At 35.6% G+C, this 17,195-nt stretch overlaps 1 protein-coding gene across 3 annotated transcripts in view; it reads right to left on the bottom strand.

Annotated features, from left to right (window-relative positions):
* Positions 1-5,039: 5,039 nt before the first annotated feature.
* Positions 5,040-17,195, bottom strand: part of RASSF8 (Ras association domain family member 8) — a 122,833-nt gene continuing 110,677 nt past the window's right edge. For 2 of the 3 annotated variants that reach the window (XM_060658118.2, XM_060658116.2), the window contains exons 3-5: positions 11,992-12,881; positions 9,756-9,900; positions 5,040-9,147 (exon numbers count right to left, since the gene is read on the bottom strand). In XM_060658118.2, coding sequence (XP_060514101.1) covers positions 9,026-9,147; positions 9,756-9,900; positions 11,992-12,881 — 1,157 coding nt within the window. In that variant the 3' untranslated portion in view covers positions 5,040-9,025. Of the gene's footprint in view, positions 9,148-9,755; positions 9,901-11,991; positions 12,882-13,376; positions 13,465-17,195 lie in introns of all 3 variants that reach the window. The other variant, XM_078450003.1, reaches the window with a different exon arrangement.

Here is a 17,195-nt window from a genome sequence, read left to right as displayed (position 1 = left end):
ACCCAACAAGCATCCTCCTTAATGCCCATCTCCCGTTTAGCCCATCCCCCCCCACCCAACACCCCACCAGCAACCCTCAGTTTGTTCCCTGTATTTAAGAGTCTCTTATGGTTTGTCTCCCTGTTTTATTTTTGCTTCCCTTCGCCTATGTTCATCTGTTTTGTGTCTTAAATTCCTCATATGACTGAAGTCATATGATATTTGTCTTCCTCTAAGTTTGCTTAGCATAATATCCTCTAGTTCCATTCATGTAGTTGCAAATGGCAAGATTTCATTCTTTTTAATTGCTGAGTAATACTCCATTGTGTGTGTGTATATATATATACATACATATATATATACCACGTCCTCTTTATCCATTCATCCATCGATGGACATTTGGGCTCTTTCCATACTTTGGCCATTGTCGATAGTGCTGCTATAAAACATTGGGGTGCATGTACTTCTTTGAATCAGCATTTTTGTATCCTTTGAATAAGGATAGTAGTAGTGCAATTGCTGAGTTGTAGGGCAGTTCTATTTTTAATTTTTTGAGGAACCTCCATACTGTTTCTCAGAGTGGTTGTACCAGTTTGCATTCCCACCAGCAGTGCAAAAGGGTTCCTCTTTCTCCTCATCCTCACCAACATCTGTTGTCTGAGTTGTTAATGTTAGTCATTCTGACTGGTGTGAGGTGGTATCTCATTGCGGTTTTGATTTGTATTTCCCTGATGATGAGTGATGTTGAGCATTTTTTCATGTGTCGGTTTGCCATCTGGATGTCTTCTTTGGAAAAGTGTCTAGTCATGTCTTTTGCCCATTTCTTCACTGGATTATTTGTTTTTTGGGTGTTGAGTTTGATAAGTTCTTTATAGATTTTGGATACTAACCCTTTATCTGATATGTCATTTGCAAATATCTTCTCCCATTGTCGGTTGCCTTTTAGTTTGGCTGATTGTTGTCTTTGCTGTGCAGAAGCTTTTTATCTTGATGAGGTCCCAATAGTTCATTTTTGCTTTTGTTTCCCTTGCCTCTGGAGACATGGGGTCAAAGAGGTTGTTGCCTGTTTTCTTTTCTAGGATTTTGATGGCTTCCTGTCTTACATTTAAGTCTTTCATCCATTTTGTTTCTTTTTGTGTATGGTGTAAGAAAGTGGCTCCAGGTTCAGTCTTCTGCATGTTGCATGTTCCCAACACCATTTGCTGAAGAGACTGTCTTTTCCATTGATATTCTCTTCTGCTTTGTCAAAGAGTAGTTGGCCATATGTTTGTGGGTCCATTTCTGGGTTCTCTATTCTGTTCCATTAATCTATGTGTCTGTTTTTGTGCCAGTACCATACTGTCTTGATGATTACAGCTTTGTAATAAAGTTTGAAGTCCGGAATGGTGATGCCTCCAGTTTTGGTTTTCCTTTTCCAACATTACTTTCGCTATTTGGGGTCTCTTCCGGTTCCATACAAATTTTAGAATTGTTTGTTCTAGCTCTGTGAAGAATGCTGGTGTTATTTTGATAGATATTGCATTGAATATGTAGATTGCTTTGGGTAGTAGTGACATTTTAACAGTATTTGTTCTTCCAATCCATGAGCATGGAATATTTTTCAATTTTTTGTGTCTCCTTCAATTTCTCTCATAAGCTCTCTATAGCTTTCAGTGTATACATTTTTCACCTCTTTGGTTAGATTTATTCCTAGGTGTTTTATGGTTTTTGGTGCAATTGTAAATGGGATCGATTCCTTGATTTCTCTTTCCACTACTTCATTATTGGTGTATAGAAATGTAACCGGTTTCTGTACATTGATTTCATATCCTGTGACATTGCTGAATTCATGTATCAGTTCTAGCAGTTTTTTGGTGGAATATTTTGGGTTTTCCACATAAGAGTATCATGTCATCTGCAAAGAGTGAACGTTTGACTTCCTTCTTGCTGATTTGGATGCCTTTTATTTCTTTGTGTTGTCTGATTGCTGAGGGTAGGAATTCCAACACTATGTTGAATAGCAGGGGTGAGAGTAGTGGTGAGAGTGGACATCCCTGTCATGTTCCTGACCTTAGGGGGAAAGCTCTGTTTCTCCCCATTGAAGATGATATTATCTGTGGGTCTTTTGTATATGGCCTTTATGATCTTGAGGTATGATCCTTCTATCCCTACATTCTTGAGCGTTTTTAGCAAGAAAGGATGCTGTATTTTGTCAAGTGCTTTTTCTTCATCTATTGAGAAGATCATGAGGTTCTTATACTTTCTTTTATTAATGTGATGTATCACATTGATTGATTTGTAGATATTGAACCAGCTCTCCATCCCAGGAATAAAGCTCACTAGATTATGGTGAATAATTCTTTTAAGGTACTGTTGGATCTGGGTTGCTAGTAAGTTCAATGATTTAATAGCGAGGGGAGGTTCACAAAAAACTTAATACCAATAAAATAAACCATTTTAGTTTTAGGCTGCACAACAATGAATCAAGTTCTTGTGTTGACCTGATCAAATCACAAATGGAATTTTGTGATTAGTTCTGGCTGCCACATTCAAGAGTGTCTACAGCATGTTCAAAAGAGAGGAGACTGGAAATTATACTACTTGAAAGAATTGGGAATTCAGAAAGAGAATAGTAGGAGACATAATAGATGCCTTCAATATCTGAAGTGTTGTCATATTGGTGGGAAACTGTTTGTTCTGTGTGGTTTTAAGAAAGGTTGTGAATTACAAGGAAGTCTATTTTGGCTTAATGAAAGGGAGAGATTTTTGGCCTGTTGAGGTGACCCAGGATGGTAGTCCTTGAAGGTTCTAATGCAGGCTGGGTTTAGTAGGGATGTTATGTTATGGTATGGAAGATGGTCACAGCTCAGTGACTGCCACAACTGGCACCCTCTTGGTTTAGTGGGTGGCTCCTGATGAACATCTTGCTCAAGTTCCTGCTCTCCCCAGCCTCTGTTTGCATGCTACCTGTTGCCACACAGCATTTAGCTCACCGTGTTCTTTGGTTACAGTGTCACTGATTTGTTGTATGCTTTAAAAAAATCATTTGTTACTTAGGTATTCCAATCATTTATTTGATTTTCACACTGCTAGCAGTTGCAGGAAACTTGTAAATATTGGCTTGGCATAGACAGAGACAAGTTTGTATTGTCCACCCTCTTCACTTACTTTCACTTTGGACCATGGTCAGACCCTTCTAATGTCTTGGACACATATTCATGGCAGATGAATAAAAGTGGCCCATATAGAACACAAAGTAATGCTGGGAAAACAGGATTCCAACATACCAGATGAGGAGACTGATGGTTACGTCTGGTGCTACAGAGAGAGAGAGCTTTTCCCCAAATCCACACCATCCTCACAGGAAAGGCTGCATGGGCTCTATATAAGGGGGAGGTTCATTGGAAGATCACTTCTCAAGTACATATTCTTCAGGTCTCTATTCTCTCTTCCCTTCCTCCTCTCCCAATCTTTCACCCCCAGCACACAGAACAGAGTATCTGTGACTACTCATCATTACGAAACTCACAGCACCATTACTACCAGCCATTTAAGGCTGTGCGTAGCTGTCAAACACTTGGAGTTTCCTGGATTCCTTTATTTTGCCCCTACCATTTGAACACCATATCCTTTTGCTACTGTTTACTTAGAATGTCTATAACTTGTTTGGTTCTCTTCTTCCTGGCACAAAGTAAGTGCTCAATAAACATTTGTTATCAAATAAACCCCAAATTCTTACTTTCTTAGTTCAAGTTACTATTACCTCTGCCTGAGACTCCTGGAGACACCTCAAGTGGTCTTTCTTGCTTTCAGTCCTGACCTTCTCCAGTCAGTCCTCCACAATGCCAGCAAGGATGATCTTCTTAATATGCTAGTCTGATCATTTCAGTGCCATGCCAAACTCCTTCATAGCTCTAAGGATAAAGTCCTTCCTTACCATGGCAACCAAAGCCCTTCAGGATGCCGACGACCTTCCCTCTTAGCCCTCCAGACCTTTTCACTGTGGTCACAGCCCCACAGGCTCTACATCTTCCCATCTGTAAGTCTGTGCCAGATAACCTTCCCCAGTTTATATTCTCTTCTCCAGGGTGTGCCAACACTCTGGACCAGAGCTAAGCCCTTCTGGTGCATTTCCATGGCACTCTATCCTTGTTCCTTTAACGGTGATCATTAGACTGCAACCTCCTTGAGGTGCAAAGCAAATCATACTAATTTCAGTACAATGTCTGACCAACAATAAAGGCTCATGAAATGGCAAAAGACGGCGAGAATGTGTCCAGCAAGTTTCTGCTTATTTTAATAGCTAGGACTCTGCTGGCCCTTCCTAAGAGGCAGCACAAATAGGTGAAGTGGGCAGCAGGTGAAGAATCAAGTGGAGAAAGGTTATTCCTTGCTCTGCCATTAACTAAACAAACATCTATAGAGGAGGACATGATAATTAAGATTTTTAAATTCCCTCAAAGCAGGCCAAAAATAATTTGTATTTTGCATTATTTTGTTAATAATTTGCCATTGTTTTTTAACATACTATTGTTCATATGTATAATTTCTTGGTCAAGATATAATTTATACAGAATATAAAAATGACAATTTATGTACTTTCACATTAAAAACAGAAACTGACCATTATAAAGCTTGTGTAGTTTGTCATGGAATATAGAAAAGTACTTTGGTATCAGAAAGGTCTAAGTTCAAGTGCCTTGTAAGTTACTCATTAGTTGTGTGATTTGGAAGAGTTTTCCCTGCATGGCTCAATGTGTCTCCTATTATTGTACTGGGTACATAGTAGGTATTTAATTGTTCCCCTCATTTATGGTTTTAAAGAAATCTGAGAATATAGAGGTTCATTAAGATACAATTTTTTCCTTTTGCTTTTGAAATAAAAGGGAGGTATTAATTTCTTAAGTTTCACTTGGATAAAACAGCTACCTTATCTAGCAACTGGTAATTCTTTTAACATTACTTTCAGAGAAATGTAATTTTATGTCACGGTTATGCAGACCTTTTCTCTTTAGTATCTTTTAAAGAAAATAAACTCATATTTTGAAATATTAAACACATAAGAAACAGACCAGCAACTGTAATGCCCCAATGAATCCTGAAAATTTATTACTTGGGAGAATATCAGATACTGATCCTTTGTTTTACAGCTCATGATAATAATCAGAAAATATACATTTTGAAATGAAAGTCAAAAAAAAAAAAGAATTACATATAATACATATTACAGATATTTTATTGGTACATAAGCAAAGCAGTACTAAAAGCATATTTATGTGTCCACAGTAGTGAATGTGGCAATTATCTGTTTAAAGCTGCAGCAACTCAAATCCTCCTTGGGTCAATACCAAAAGACAGATTGGAAATATATTTAGGGCTATCACCATGTCTGGCTGTAAACCTATTTTTTAATCTTTCCCTCCCCCCATATATATATGTATATACTTTATTGCCTTTATATTTCTGCTGGTTTAATATAATTAGTATACTAAATAGTTATCTGCATGTATTTGGTTTCTAAAAATATATAAAATGCATTGGAATAGAGCTCCTGCAGCTTTCAAGCAGTCACTGTCCTGGCATAGAAAGCTTATTCTGGAAACGTAAAGCAGCAATACTGAATAAATAGTGATTGTTTTGTCTTCTCCACACAGCTGATGGCCTTCACCCAAAACTTAAAAATACTGTAGCAAATAGTATAAACATGCAAAAAAATGGACATAATATAAAAGTAATACTTATGAGCTAAATTTTAATACAATATGGATTAATAAAGACAACTTTAGGTAGAAGAGGGATGTGAACACAGCACTGTTATATACATATAAATTAAGGCCCAATTTTTCAAAGGCAATGCACACAGGGAAATGCCCATCTGCCCACATCCTTTGCACACCTGAAATCAAGAGTTTTTGCCTTTTCCGTATTATTTCCTCAATCCATTATTATAGTTCTAACTTGGAAAGATGTTCACAGAAATGGCTTTAAATGAAGTTTCTTTAAAGACCGTTTTTCTCTTATTCACAAAGAAAATGTTCTTTTAATGCAGGTGCAAAATTTATTTATGCTCTGGAAGCAAGTGTTTTGTTCTTGAACACTGTTAATAATCACACTTCACACCATAAATTCTGCATCTTTACTGTTTTAGCTCTAGTTTATGATTTATTTGAACTATGGGAATTGATGATTATTCAGGGATGACTGAGGGAATTAAATAGGTAACTACTATTAATACTAACCAAAGTCTCACATATCAATTCCCTGTGCATCAGGACAAAACAAAACAAAACAAAACAAACAAAACATGCTACTCAACCAAAATATCTCATAAGGAAAAAAAAAAAGGACTGAGGCAACCAACTATGGATCATTCTCTGAAGATGCTAGACATTCTAAAGGGTCAAATATACCAGTGCTATTTCAAATCGTTCCTTGGTAAGAAAAAAATATCTTCTAATGTACTTAATACAGGAAATCCTAATAAAACAACAACTTAAAGTATAATAATAATAATAAAAACCTTATAATCTAGTTTAGTATTTAGAACCTGAATATTCCCCCAGATGCAAAATTTTATATTTGGTATTTTTTGTATATCATTGCCCACTGCCCCCCTCCGAAATGTATCCAAAAGATGTGGCACTTAATCTAACTCATCTATATTCACAATAGATAAAAATGATCAGGAATAGACTACAATATTTTTAAGATGTTCTAGGGAAATGAGTTTTCTTTCTTCTATTTTAAAAAAAGACTTAGAAAATATTTCTTAGAGATGTTCTTCCAGAAGTAATATAACTGATTAAAAAGTATAGCTGCTCAATGTATTTATCAAATTCACATTTATATATTCTTCTCACCTAGGAAATAGTATTTCTATCTATAATTAGGTACATAAAGATTACTTGGCATTTGAAAATTCAGATAAAGTTGTCACAATGCTGCCAGTCTTTCTTTAAAGTTATTAGGTTAATGCTGATAATAATTTACAACAATTATGTTGGATATTGACTTTGTGTTTTTGATGGCACACCAAGGCATCTTTGCAATTACAAACTGCAAAGTTTAATATATCTTCAGTTTAACATTTTGATTTAAATAGGATATGATCAATTTATAAAAATGTTTTTCTTTGTGAATAAGATCTTAATTTCTCTGAACAACAATAACAAAATGACTCTTGGTATAGGATGGAACCCTTTAAAAATAAGGCATATATTGGGCATACATAAATCATTGCTGTCACAAAATCTACAAATTATTTTGATTTTTTTACTTCTCCTAATTTTTAAATATATGTAGATATGAAATAACTATTATAAATTGAGAGCAAATGTGTACAGACTGTAGTTATTTAGGTAAGAATAACTTATTTATCAAGTTATTTGCAAAATAGTATAATGGCACAGTCAACTTGATAACTCCAAGAACCCAAAGAAAATAATATCTTTAGTTGAGGTCTGCCATTTAGCTGGACTAGAAAAGGCAACTCTGCATTATTACTTTCAGTTCTCTAGAAGCTTCTATATATTTTCATAGCCATTCTTAAAAGTTTTCATTGGAAACCTAAATGCAGCATTCTCAGCATTCATTAAACCAAAAATAAGTCAAATGTGTTAAAACATCCAAAGTTGCCCTCATGCATAAGATATAACTTACATCTTTTTATTGTTACCATGGCATTAATATACTAATCCACTTTTACTTTGTTGCATGTAATACAGAGAATATATTTTCCTCAGAATTAAAAACTACTTTAAATTTCAGTTTAAAGTCTTAATTATACTGTACCAAATTTTGATCAGAGGGAATGTAAAAATGGCTAAATGGTATCTGACCACATCCATCCAGATATTACTTGTGAATCTTAGTTAAGTCACCACTCATGGGAGAGGTGTTGACTCATTTTTGGTTTTATAAATAGAGAAAATATATGTACAAATGGAGACTCATGTTCTACATGTAAAAGTCAAGCTCAAAAATGGGGAAAAAAGAAAAAAGATTAACTTAATTTCCTTTGCAAAAAGTACCTAACTCCAACATACTTTCTCTCTAAGCGATTGGAGAATTAGCAATAGTTCATAAAGTACAGAGTAAATTATGTGCAAGCAAAAGCTTGCCCATGGGTGCTTACACCAACAGATCATACATATGAAGTGGGTCATTTTAAAAATGTATCACTTAAAGTAACCTTTCTGAAGTAGACCCACCAGGTATCTCTAACTTATGTATTATGGCAACTCTTGAGGACCCATAAGATTAAAGTGATTAAGGCAGGGCAGAAACAAAACACATAATATATCAGGAAACCCCACACCTGTCTGGATAGTCAACAGTTACATTTTTGTTTGTTAAAGATACAATTAACCTCATGAAAATATTTCTATTTTGCTATGTGGTCATTCATGTACTGGAAATATTGTAAAGAAAAGATTAAAGTCCAGATTAAAAAGAAAACCTGAATGACTTGATCTAATTAAGCAATGGTTAGGACAGGTACACAAAATAAATACAAGTGGGTTCTTAAGGACTTAGTTTTGATGGTGGAGCACCCTATGACACCTGTAGAGCTGTAAATTGGCAATGTATGGATGGAGTCTGGCACATGCACACAGTCATAATCACACCATATAGAATGTAATTAGGTCACAGGATTAAGTATTAATAAAAAATATTAAAACCAACATTTACCCATTAATCGATTATATGGAATAAATTAAACTAAGCCAGTCACGTATTTCTCTTCACTCTTGTCATGGTTTTATTTATGTATACACACAGTATAATACTTTCCTAATGCTCTCAAAATGCTACAAATAAAAATGAAGGCTTTGCATTACAGCTGCTGGACAAAAACGTCAACACTGTTGATGTGTGAAAACACAGTTTCTTTGTTCTTTAGCATCAGTGCACAGGGTATGGCTCCAAGTGGTATGCAATTTAGGACAGAAAAAAGATACGGTGGCTTGTGAAATATATCCTCTGTTCATCATTGGCACAAATCAAAGAAGGAATTTTCACTGTCCTTGGTACCTTCATTGGGTCTCTCCCCTGAAGACAGATAATGTTATACATATATGCCTTCAGGATTAAAACCAGATGAGATAGGATTCTGTAGAATACGGAGATTACTGGGGAGCTGCCGAGATGAACCGGGCCGCTTCAGGGACCCGGACTGGAATGGTGCCTCTACACAGAAAACAAAGAAAGCCATTTTGTGGACTCAGCAACTCGAAGGACTTAGCAACGTGAAAAATTAGAATTTTTCCTGCCTGAAGAGCCAACTAACATTACACTGTAAAACTGTAGTCCCCCGTGGGGTCTGGGGTACGAGGAGAAGGCTAAGTCTTCTTGACCCTCTCAGTGATAAAAACAGTTTTCAGTGGTTTCAATAGTTAATGGTCTTTGTAAAAAGGTGAGCACTTTGCTTCTCTTTCTTGGTTGTTCGGATGATACATATCTTTTAAATATCAGCACAAATTAATAATAAAGACTTTTAGGAGAGGAGGAAGGGGTGTCAGGAACAGAAGCTAAAATCTGACTCATACGTCAGGAAAAAGTTTCTTTAAGAAGCAGTTTAAAACAAATGACAGAAGATTTGGGGATTACATGCTTTTCTAAGTAAACTAAATAACCTAAATATTATTGATTTTCCCCAGAAACAGGACGTACATCAATTTTTTTTTAAGTGGCTCAAGCTTTGAGTGGCAGGTTAACGTTTTAACTGAATGCGAGTAGTTTATTCAAAGTTAACCAGTGAGAATAAAGGGAAAAGAGCAGATTTCTCAACACCTTACCCCTTTCTATGTCTGCATGTGAGGCCTCTACTTCGATGGGCTCCGCTGGCAAAACGGTAACTTTTGTCCCTGTCTGTTGGATAAACTGCTGGAGATTGACTTGACGCAGCTCTTTAGTCAACTGCTCCAGTTCTTGTTCTTTGTCCTAGATGGAAGTTAAAATGTTTCTTTTTATTGGAGGAGTCACTATTGGCCAGCTAAAGACATCCTGGTGATAGTCCATCTGCTTATGGGGGCTGTGTGTGCGATACTTGCTTGCACAAGAACACAGTCAACAAATCTGTGTTAATACTGATACAATAGGCTAAAAAGAGGTCATTTTTGTTCTGTGGCACAGGCCAAAAAGTAAGCAAATAAAGGACAAGAGCTTCTTTAGTCTGTCCTTTTAAATGTGATGCTTTCCTCTGTTAGGAATTCACTATACACCTGATGAAATAAATATATATCTATAGACTTTCATCAATAAATACCAGTTTCCATCCATCCCAGTGTTTATAGCAATGTTGCTATAAGCTGTTCACAAATAAATTTCCCTATTATTTACTTCAAAACCGACTGTAAAATTCATAGTCATTTGGTCTGTGAGACTCAGAAAAGTTCTTGTATTTGGTGGACTGTTCAAGTGTTCATGGGATCCGTTATTGAGATTTATATTAGAGCATGAGGAAAGCAAAATTCCCACAAGATTTTCACTGTGGGGTTCTTAACTAAATCCTTGGCAAAGACGGATCTGAGAACCGAAGATCTTTAAAGAAAGGAGATCAAGTTTGGACAGCCAGAAAGCTCAAAAAACAAGGAAAGGCATTGATGAAGTTCTCTTTCTCTCCTTTACTGCACTATAGGGAAAAGTGGCAAGGACTCACCAGGTTGAGTCTGTTTGATGAACCTGGCAGGGGTAGGGGAGAGATACCAGAAATGAGTGGTTGCTTCTTCCACTTACTTTGAGCGTAGCAGGTACTTGGAGATATGTTAGTTTGATTATGAAATATTTTTCAATGGGTGGTGAGATTTACTAGTAATGACTGTCAAGAATTAGTGTTTCCTGTAGATAATAGCAAAGGCAACACAACTTCCAATTGTACCCTTTTTAAGGGTCAAAGTGAATCCAAATAGTAGAATACTGACAAATCAGAGGTTAACAACTTTCCACTGCATGAGAAATTCTCAATTTTCAAAATTTTGGTGGAGGTTTTCTCTCTTACTATGGTTAGTGGCACAGAAAGGAAATCATGAAAGTTCTTTCTGAAAGCTCAGCTTTCTCTGCTGATAAAACTGTTGATATTCCAGTTGAGAAATTCTTCTCAAACTTCCACATGCGTAGGCACTATCTGGACACCTTATTACAAATATAGATTCTGAATTTTTAACAAATGTGTCCTGAACTGCATGGATCACTCTGAATAGCAAGCTTCTTCACCAGCACTGATCAATAATACAGCAACCACTAGACATGTGCCACAGAGCATTTGAAATGTGGCCAAATGTAACAAAAATCAGATGTGTGAATTTATATGTACTATTTAAGCTTTTATTTAATATTAATATTTAATATTTTAACTATTATTTATTTTTAATACCTCTTTTGTAATTCTCCTAACACCACCACATTTTCTTTTCAAGAATGGGTGTCTAAGAAATTTAAGTTGAGTAATCAGCACCTAATGGCAAAATATAAATATTCTTGTATGTGAACCAGAGAGTGGAAAATCAGAGAGGAACCTCTGTGTCCCTCTCAGGAAAGCAAAGGAGAGTAAGTAATGTGGAGAGAAGGGAACTATTTACATCTCAAGAAAGATGGGGTTAGCAACAATGGAGAAGTAATAGATAAGCAGTTAACTAGCCACACAGTCCCTGGCAAAACAATCTGCAGTAATCTCTTTTGCACTGGATTCCTTATCTCTAAAAGGAGTGAAGGTCAGATTCACTATCTCATCATTAGTGTCCATTCCAGCTCCGAGGTTCTATTCTCTGTATCCAATTACCTAATGTTACAACTGACACACAGTAAGAAACCTGTTGCCATGGAACAAGGGTCAGTGTGGCTTTAGAGCTCATCTCTGTTTTGGTCTCACATCTTAGCTTTGTCGTAAGTCACAGAAATTCTAAGAAACTTATAAGCCAAGATAGCTTTCTAACTTTCAATATAAGAAAAAATGGACAATCATTAAAGAAAATGCCAAGAATATATTAATTCTTTTAAACAGACGAAACATCCTTTTTATAAAAATGTTCTTACCTGTAATCGTTTGGTGGCTTGTCCAAGAGATCTCTCTACAGCTTTAATGCCATTTTCCAGCCTCAGACTCTGTTGGCCTTGAATGTCAATTTCTCCTTTGACCTTACCAATCTTTCCTTTAACCTCTTCTTCATTGATTTGTGCCTCCTGAACTTCCCGTTGTAATTTTTCTGCTTCAAGACCACTTTCCATAGTCTGGATCTGAGCCAAATAGTCCTTTAATTTGCTCTCACATTCTGTTATTTTCTGTCTTATTTCTTGAAGTTGATCCTTCAGCTGTTTTTCATTTTCCTGTTCAATCTGCAATTCATTTTCCCAAAATTCTTCCTCTTCAATTTCTACATCATTTCTTTTGATCTTTTGCTCCAGGCGGACAATTTCCTCTTCAAGGTTAGAATTATACTTTTGCTCCCAAAACTGTATTTCGATTTCATTTGATTCTAGCTCTTTCTCAATGGATTGAAGCTTCTCTGTCTGTAACCGAATCAGCTTCTTTAACTCATCTGCTGTTGTTTTGCAGTTATTCAGCACCTTTTGCTTAAATTCAGTTTCTTTACCCTTTCCAAAAATGTCCATTAATCCTTTGGCACCTCCTGTAAATGTTAATGATTTCCTTTTAGGTTCTCTCCTTTTGATTGATTTGTCAATCTGAGGCCTCAGTTTGGCTAAAGGGGGCAAACTCTGCCTGTATAAAGTTCTTTCAGGAATTCGAGCCACACTGTCTGAAGTGGGTCGCTCACTAAGAGATGGCCCAGTTCGACGTAAAATTAGCTGTACATCACTAGCATACTGCCCCCATTTGTTTAAGGATATGATAGGATTTTCATGAGGCGCTAAGTGTCTTTCAGTATCTCTCCATTTTTCTATAAGAGTGTACCTTCCAGTTCGACCTAGATAAAAAAGATAATAACAAACTGTCAAAGTGGCATATGCAATAGCTAAAATAATGCTACAGAGGACACTATTTAATAAATGTGTCTTCTTGATTAGCATCAAAGTCTAGTCCATGCTGCTTTTAAAACTTCCCTTGAAGATATGTTAACAGCATAAAATTATGGGATGTAAATTACATATATCCTTCAGATTTGCTTAGAAATTGAACACTTTAAAACTCAGGGAGACTTTTATGCTCTTGTTAAATGCCTGATTGCCTAGACCTTCCTGTGTGGGACAAGACTTCTAGATAAAACAAAGGATGACAGGAGAATGCCCCACTGGAAGCCATGAGGGCCTGGTCGCAGGAACTAGGTAGAACTTCAAAACTGGAATAAATTTCCTCTTTGTGAATTCCTATGCTTTCTCTGCACATTAGAACTTGGGAAGGTTAGAGGCCCATTTTCCTCCTGAAAGGAGATATTGAGCCAGTGAACAACATGCTACTTAGCTAAGAGGTGGCTGTACAGGTCTTTCCTCTGTTTCTGCATAAGGGCTTGGCCATCCCATAGCTCACACTGCTGGTATCTTTCTGCACACCTGTGGCAAATAAAAATCACTTCAGTGAAAACAACTCTTCAAAATAATTTTGTAAAAAAATAGGGGCTGAAAGAGAAGCCTTCTACAGTTTTGATAGTTGTAGCTTAGAAGCTGGTTAAAAAAATTTTTAAAGGCAAAAATATTTAAAAAAACAAAAACAGCAATAAAATCATATATAAATAGAAATACTGAACCTAACTAGTAATTACAGAAGATAAAATTTCAGAAGACAGTATAATATCATTAAATTGAACACAGTTTCTAAACATTTTCATTTAAGGTAGGTAGGTCAGATGGATATTTTGTTAAAAGTATCCACTACATACCTGAAACTAATATAAATGTTACATGTCAATTACATCTCAATAAAAAAGCATCCATTACTACTTAACATTATTACAAGGAAGAAAAAAACTGATCCTGGTACCTAGTAATTATAATACTGGTCCATACAGCTACTGATTTATCTTCTTTTTGAATTTCATGAGCTTCTGAACCAATAGTAGTTATTTTCTCAGTTACTAGGTCAATAAATTAAGATCTGGATATACATATTCCTATGTATATGAGTAGCCATGTATGCAGTGTAGAGTTAGTACACAAAGAATGATACTGCTTTAAACATATGCATATATTCTCCTTTAAGGACACTGAATCTTGGGTACAGCTGCAAAGTTGAAGCTTGGGAGGCAAACAGACTGGAGTTTTAATCCCAGGTTTTGTTTTTTTGTTTTTATTCTTGAGAGAGACAGACACAGAGTCAGAGAGGGGAAGGAGGAGAGGGGTACGGGGGGGGGGGGGCGAAGGGAAGGGGAGGGAGAGGGAGAATGTTAAACAGGTTTCACGCCCAACATGGAGCCCAACACGGGGCTCCATCTCACCACCATAAGGTCATGACCTGAGCTAAAATCCAGAGTCTGAGGCTTAATAGATTGAGCCACTCAGGCACCCCAGTCCTACGTTTTAATTGCCTATTGGATAAATAGCATAACCTCACTTCTAAAATAGAGACAGTAGCAGTATGTCACAGGTTCTGGGAGTCAGAGGCAGACATAGTAAGCACCTACAACGCTGCCTGGCCCATGGCAGGCATTCAATACATGGTAGCCATTATTAATTTTAAACATTGTTAGTCACATAACAAAAGGGTTGACCAGAGACCTCTTAAAAATGATGTGACGTGACAATAATCTGACTTAAAAATCCTTCAGCACCTTTCAACAACTCTCAACTATACAGAGCTGAAAAGAGCAAAAAGGCTCTGGAGTCAGAAGGCCTGTGTTCAAGTTTGGCTCTGCCAGCTACTTAAATGATCTGCGTGATGCATTAAATTTCCTTTGGCTTCAGTTTCCTCATCTAAAGGGTGAGAATAGTATTTTCTTACTGATACTGTTGTGAGTCAAATGAGATGTGAAATATAAAATTTTTTTTCTAAAATTGAAAAGTTCTATACAAATATTAGTTGTTACTATTATCAAAATGCCTGGGCAAACAAGGGGAATGAAGAAGAAAGCCTTAGTACAGTGGATTGGCTTCTTGGAGTAAAAACGTTTCTAGTGACTTTCAGGTTAAAAGTTACTGTAATTACTCCAAGAAAAACCACATGACAAATCTGCAAGGCTAAAACTGTTCCACGTGTACTCACTGCTTCAAAGATCACAGCACTCTGTGTTCTTGGCTTTCCTGCCTGTCAACTACTTTTAGAATCTCACTCTTATCTGGAGCTCTGTGTCCTCATAAGTAATGTGAGGGGTTAGACTAGATCAGCAGAGCCCTCTCTAATTCTACCAGGCCAATGAAGCATCTTGAAAAAGAAAACAGAATCATTATATTATACAAGTTATATTAACAATTTTAAAGACCCTAATTTAGTCATAATTAAATACGAAGCTAATTTTTCCAATGCTTAATGGTACTGCTGCCCTATGAGAATGTCTTGGTAGAAGATTATTTAGAATTACTTTTAATGCCAGTTTTCCCTTTTTTGTTAAATAATGCATATTTAGTGCAGTTAGACGAAAAGAAAAAAAATCTATCCAGTAATATAAAAAAGCTTTTATAAAAGGTAAATTAATAGCTTTGATTTTATTATAAAAATTGGGTTTTAGGTTATGTAACAGTTAAATCCCATAATAATTATTTTTAATACCATACTTGGCAAGACCCTAAAGATCCTATTTCATTTGGATAGATTCAAATTCCTCCTGCAAAACTCCTTTCAATGCATTTTATTAAACGGATACACTGAGTTGTACCTTGCATTCCATCTTGATGTACCCCTAAAACTAACAAAAAGGAGTATCTACCTACCTACCTACCTACCTGTAGCATTTGTAGATTAGGCTGTTGTGGCTATTTAGAAATGTGTGCCACAATAATGAATGGTAAATAAAATACTGATTGTACTTTTGGATAGATGAAGCAATTGAGTGTATTCCCAGTATTATATTAACTTCATATAATAAGGAAAATCACATAGAGAGACTTTAATGCATTAGTGGAATCTCACTGGATGATTGACATAAATTAAAAGGAAATAGGATAACAGATTCTTCTCATCTAAGTTAAAGCAGAATAGTATGTAACATGAAGTTTTTGAAAATATACACCAAAACTCAAATAATTCAAATATGAGTCACTCAGAAACATTATGCCCTTATTTCAACCACTCAACAACATTGTATAAATCATTTTTACACAATTTTAGAAAATTTCTCCAGAAATTTTTTGGAGAAATTTTCTAAATAGAGAGCCAAATAACAAAATCATGATTGAAAAGTCACATCTTGTTATTTAGTCAACAAGTACATACAGAACATCAAATACCTGTCAGAAATAGTGTCAGGCCCTAGGGATATAAATTCTATTGAACACCTTGATCATCAACCCTCTTTGTAAGTTTTAGCTTTAGCTGACATTTGGTTTTTTCTTCAGTTTCAAATCCTTCTTACCCCCAAAATGAATACTATACATTATTCAAAAAAACATGACAGAGAGTTGCATTCATCACTTATGAATTTAATGCTAACAAATCTTCCTGTTTCTGGATATATTAGAAGTGATGTCAGTAAACTTATTCTTTATCATGAATCCTACCGCCCTGAATTTTTCCAATAACAGATACTTTTTGCTCCTTGAGCTATATAAACATTTTGGATTCTTATATAGACTCTAGTTAACATAACCAATCATTCTCATAATGACTTAGAATTCTTACAAGGAACATCTCTGTACAAGAAATTGCATTGTATCATTTAAATGCTTTTGATGCTGACACACACACACACACACACACATATATATAAAACAAAGATATATAAAATATATAAAAATATATTTTACACACAGGCTTAATTGGTTTTGTGAAATAAGCAGTATAGATATGATCCTCAACTTTTCAGTGAAGAAATCAAAGCTTAAAGAATTTAAAGCAATTTATCAATTACAACTACTCTGCAAATTTGTCAATGGATTTTCTACAAGTCCTAAGTGTAGCTATTAAGATAATTTTAACCATAGAGTATTTAATTTATAATGACAGTGATATAATGTAAATATCTCTGAATATAACCTGTTGGTCAGCTATAGACAACCCATAGTTAAGTCATTCACAGTATATTTTCCCACAGTGTTGATGAGAATATCATGTAATCTATTTATCGTGTAATCACAGAATCACTGCACATTAATTTAGGAACTATTTAGTATTATATGATGAGTTTACTACTATT

This window comes from Panthera onca, chromosome B4 (assembly GCF_046562875.1).
Source record: "Panthera onca isolate mPanOnc1 chromosome B4, mPanOnc1 haplotype 2, whole genome shotgun sequence".
Taxonomy (NCBI): Eukaryota; Metazoa; Chordata; class Mammalia; order Carnivora; family Felidae; genus Panthera; species Panthera onca.
This window is presented reverse-complemented; position numbering and strand designations above follow the sequence as displayed.